The sequence below is a fragment of the Cynoglossus semilaevis genome, chromosome 1, assembly GCF_000523025.1.
Source record: "Cynoglossus semilaevis isolate Cse_v1.0 chromosome 1, Cse_v1.0, whole genome shotgun sequence".
In the NCBI taxonomy this organism is placed as follows: domain Eukaryota; kingdom Metazoa; phylum Chordata; class Actinopteri; order Pleuronectiformes; family Cynoglossidae; genus Cynoglossus; species Cynoglossus semilaevis.
Window position 1 is genome coordinate 17577284 of NC_024307.1, and position 4934 is coordinate 17582217.

The 4934-nt window shown below is 40.3% G+C and overlaps 1 protein-coding gene across 3 annotated transcripts in view; it reads right to left on the reverse strand.

Moving 5' to 3' along the window:
• The window catches only part of LOC103382808 (protein jagged-2), a 57297-nt gene that overhangs the window by 20245 nt on the left and 32118 nt on the right, over nucleotides 1-4934 (reverse strand). For all 3 annotated transcript variants that reach the window (XM_025055287.1, XM_025055283.1, XM_008315732.3), the window contains exon 5: nucleotides 2192-2249. In XM_025055287.1, the coding sequence (XP_024911055.1) occupies nucleotides 2192-2249 (58 nt within the window). The remainder of the gene's footprint in view (nucleotides 1-2191; nucleotides 2250-4934) is intronic.

A 4934-nucleotide genomic window follows, 5' to 3' on the forward strand; every position in this document is an offset into this window, starting at 1 on the left:
AGGACACCTGTACTGTCCACGCTACTGTTGCTATTCCCATGGTGACACTTGTGCTAACGCTGATACTGTTCCTGCTGCTGATGCGATTGCGTATACTTACATTCACAGTTATGCATTTAGCAGACGCTTTTATCCAAAGCGACTTACAGAGGAGGATTACCATTAACATACATGTGATCCCTGCTGTCCAACTAACGTTGATCCCTACAATGTTCCTGCTGCTGATGCTAACACTGATGCTGCCAAGAGGTTTGTTTTCAGAGGATTGGCCGGTTTGAATCCCAGCTCCAGTAGAGCTGCACCAACTCCACTACTTATTGGACCTTGTTCTTTGAATGTATAGTTTTCAAAATGGAGAAATTAGATTTTTTTTTACAAAATAAATTTGTCTCCCACACAGAGCTTTTTAAACCAATGTTAAAAATATCTTTAAATATTACTGAATGACAAACATATCACCTACGGAGGCTTTAACCCTTTAACTGTTAAAACATTCATGTATATTTTTTAAACTCAATATTTGTAATATAAACTTTTTTAATGTGATGTTTCTTCAGAGTCTGGTCTTCAGCACACTGAGCTGTGAAATTTAATCCACATTCCTTTATGTGGACCATAAAAACAGCCGCAGTTGAAGTTTGACACTGTTGAAACAACAAGATCAAAGAAAATACATTCCATTTTCTTGCCGTCCTGATTTATGGAGCCTGTGTGTGTGTGTGTGTGTGTGTGTGATAAAGAGAGAGAGAGTTAACACACTGCCACAGATTTCAGTCCTGAAACTCTCTGAGCTCAGTTCTGCTCCTCATCTCCTGATATTAGATATAAAAATATAGACCAATCATCTGAGCCACAGGAGACACTGTGTTACCAGGCAGAAAGGAAGGCAGGAAAATAAAACAGAGCTCATGAAAGGATGATGGTGGGTGGAGGATTTCTCATTTCTTTGTCAATTTAATTAAGATTAGTTTAAAGAGATTTTCTTTAGATTTCAGAAAAGGTCCAAACATCCTGTTTTAGTTAAGAAGAAACTCAAATTGCTGATTTCCTTTGCGGAGAGTCAGGTGTTGAAATCTGTCATTGCTTGATGACTTAACCATCTTGTTTTAGTTAACGGTCGATGTTTGTTTTAGAAGAAACTCAAATTGCTGATTTCGTTTGCGGAGAGTCAGATGTTGAAATCTGTCATTGCTTGATGACTTTGGTTAGTAAATCTGTATATCCATGAATAATGTCACAATCTGTTTGAAACTTCTTTTTTGTTTTTTTGAACAAGAACAGATTAAAAACTGGCCACTCTTTCACACCAAATCCATGGAGAAAACCAGTTGTTTTCTTCACAGATGTGTTGAACTGTTTTCATCAATAGGTCTGATGTCTTTAAGACGTATGCATTTGAACTTAAATCTCTGGTTTTCCCAATGGGGTTTGGTACATGTTATGCAAATTCTCCAAGATTGAAGTAACCTGCTGTCTCACCACACACACACACACACACACACTTCCCTCAGTGTTTCTGTGGAAGACTTCTTTCACCTGCTGCTCAGATCTGTTCACACACACCTACACACCACATTCATGGGAAACTGCATTTGAATCTGTTATTATTAGTGTTCTCAGCCAAAACTGGTGTGAGATCATGACTAAAATTTGCACACACACGACTGAACTTGATTTTGTTTATCCTATCAATTTCCAGAGGGAATCCACACAGTTGCAACTTTGCACAATAAAACAAAAGTATATCAATCATTCTCTTCAACACTGGAACTGTTAATCTGCTGCTGCGTCATGAATTATGGTTAAACATGATGTACTGTGACTTTGATGTTTTTTTTTTTTAATGATTTGCCTCAGTGGTAGTAGCAGTCCGATTATCCAGTGATAAAGCAGCTGCCTCTGTGTCTCAGTGAGCTAAAAGCTCCGATTTTCTGTAGGGGATTTGGCGCAGGAGGGTCTCCTGCTGGCTTTGAATGCACGGCTTATACTGTAGCTGTCTGTCTGTGACTGAGAGGTTATTATGACTATAGTAATATTATATATATATATATATATATATATATATGCTTCAATTAGCTCAGGAAATGATCTTTTAAACAATTATTTGGCAAATATTTGGCTTCATAGTCGTGCATTAATATACTGTGAGGTCCAACCTTGGACCAGAGCAAAGGGACGTGGAGACACTCACCATTGCTGTGACTGCTGTTGTCTTTGTCCCAGGCCTCAACTATCACGGTGTAGGCTCTCTGAAAAAGAAAAGGAGAGGACGCAGATTATTACAGGACACACACACACACACACACACACAGGTCTTGTTACCTTCACAGGCCCAGGTGTAAACACGGTGTGAAGTTTACACAGAAACTCAGATATGAGTCACTGTCACTTATAAACAGTAGAACTTTGGAACACGTGCACACACCTACGTGCACACAAACACAATGAGGTGTGAAGGATGGTGGGAAAGAGCCTGTGGTTCCCACACTACTGCTGCTGCTGCTGTCACTGATTATCTCCATCCACCTGAGGCCAGTGAGGATCGGCGTTTGTGTTTGTACCTGCAGACGCCATCAGTGCTGCAGACACTTCCTGTCAATCATCAGCTGTCTGGGCTGCACCAAACCGCACATTAGACCCAGACGATGATTTTCTTCCACTCCTGTCTGTTCTCTCTCTGACCCCATTACCACAGTGGGATCGTTCATGTGAGAGTTGTCTCGGCTCCATAGAGAGGGTGGATCTGAGCTGACGTCTGGCCTGGAGGCACGTTCTGTGGTCATGTATGGAAATGAATGGAGGAAATCCATCTTTCTGCACTAACTCGCCGACTCCACTATCAATAGAATCTAATATCAATGTTCAAGAGCTAGCAATTTCATTTCTCACTGTATATTTTTGCTTTTAGATTATTTTTATTCATACTTCATATTACCACTGAGATGTCAAGTATTTTTAAGTATTGTGTTCATTTCTGGCTAACTCTTTGCCTGTCTTTGGCTTACTCTTAAAAGGTTTTTGGCTAACTGTCAGCTTTTCTTTGTTTATTTGATTGATTTCTTTTATGTAAGTCTTAAGAGTTTTTCATTAACTCTCACTAGGTTGATTTGGTTACCATCGCATACCTGTTTACTCTTAGCTGCTTTTCCCAGAATATGTTGACAATTGCATTTAAATTACATTTTATAAATATTTGCTTGTTGCTGTATATATGTAATTCTAACAGTTCTAACTCTTTGGTTTTTATTTAAAAGTGTGCCTTTGCCTTAAACTACTTTAAGCCACCTGAGCTATGTTTACTTTACACTCTGGCTTTGTTTCAGCTATTTTTGATTTTCCATAAACCTTTAGTCATTTACATTTAAGACCATTTGTAGCTACTTTTGCCATCATCTGTAGTTGTCAATATATCTGAATTACAGAAATGTCACAGACAAACAGCTTTACTGTAAAAAACAACATGTACAAGTAAATGTGACGATTGTTGTTACTTCAGTGGTTGGACATTTGATTAATGTTTGATCACTGTAACCTTAACTCAGACATAACAAACACATAATAAACTCCGGACACAAACATTTTCTTCTGTGAATCTGTTGAAGATGACCCTTGTCAGTATCCACCTCTGAGATGAACTGTGTCCTACTTTCCATGAGCAGACATTTTCTCACAGAAACAAACTAATTGTTTCAGGTGCCGCCTGTTTTTTTTTTCCTCTCTCATCAAACAAACCAAGTCAGGGCTCGCCGTCCGTCAGCAGCATGAGATCGGACGAGCAGCTGTGAGTTCCCATGACCTGGGTCTGACTTAGACCTGACTGCGGTCTGCAGGAGAAGATTAGAGGACATGATAGGAGAGGGAGGGGGCGCTGAGGAGCTGCTGCTGCTGCTGCAGTCACAGATTATAGGCATGAGGGGGAAAAGAGTCACACAGACATGAAACGAGCAGGTAGCGCTGAGAACTAAAGTGCTTTACAGTTGTGTAAAGTTAATTTTATGGTGTTGTAATGGCAGGTCAGTGGGAGTGCTGGGGGCTGGGAATTCTCAGAGTGGGAAAGACTGGAAAAATGACTGGGAAGAGACAAAGTCCTGTCAGTACAGGAACCTTCACAACCAGAGTTTAGGAGCCATTTGGACAATTAGCAGTCCTCACTGCCTTTACTGCAGGTCAGTTCTCCTGCCTGGACAGGTTTTATTTGGCCTTGACGTCAGGATTTTGAGGGTTTTCTTCTTTGTTATACTGTGTGTATAATACTTAAATTCATTTATGGAATCAATTTTGTTACACTTTGTAATGATGGTTAACTTTCAGCAAACTTAACTTTAAAATAAATATTTCCAACCAGACAAGTACTTGGTTTCCTTTAGCTGTTTTTTCTTTGGTTTTAACTTAGGAACCAGTTCATTTTAGAAGGGATGAATCTCCATACATGGGAGAAAGGGATAGTAATTTATGACCCATGACACGAGCAAAAAGTCTGTAGGTGATTAACAGAAATTGACATCATCATCACTATCTTCATCATCTCCATCACCATCGTTATCACCAATACTTTCATCATCTCTTCGTCATTCTTGTCCCTCCAGTAATTATTTCAGTAGTCACAGCTGGGCCGGCCCCTCAGGGCTCCCAAGGACAACAGAGAGACATGTACAGGAAGTTGTACATTGTCTTGAAAAGTGGTGTCTATGTGTATAGGATGTGTAATAGTGGTAGTTGTGTCACTGGGAGGCTGGGTGACACCTGAGCCCCTGACCAATTTTCAGCAGCCAGAGAAGATTTGAATTTTCAGTAGAGGAGAAGAAAGGAGGCTCTGGGCCCTGACTGTCTCCATATGTTCACTGAATAAATATGTTTTTACTAATGCTGCTGCTGCTGCTGCTGCTGAGGCTGGTACTGCCGCTGGTGCTGGTGGCTGCGTAGGGTGTGTGCGC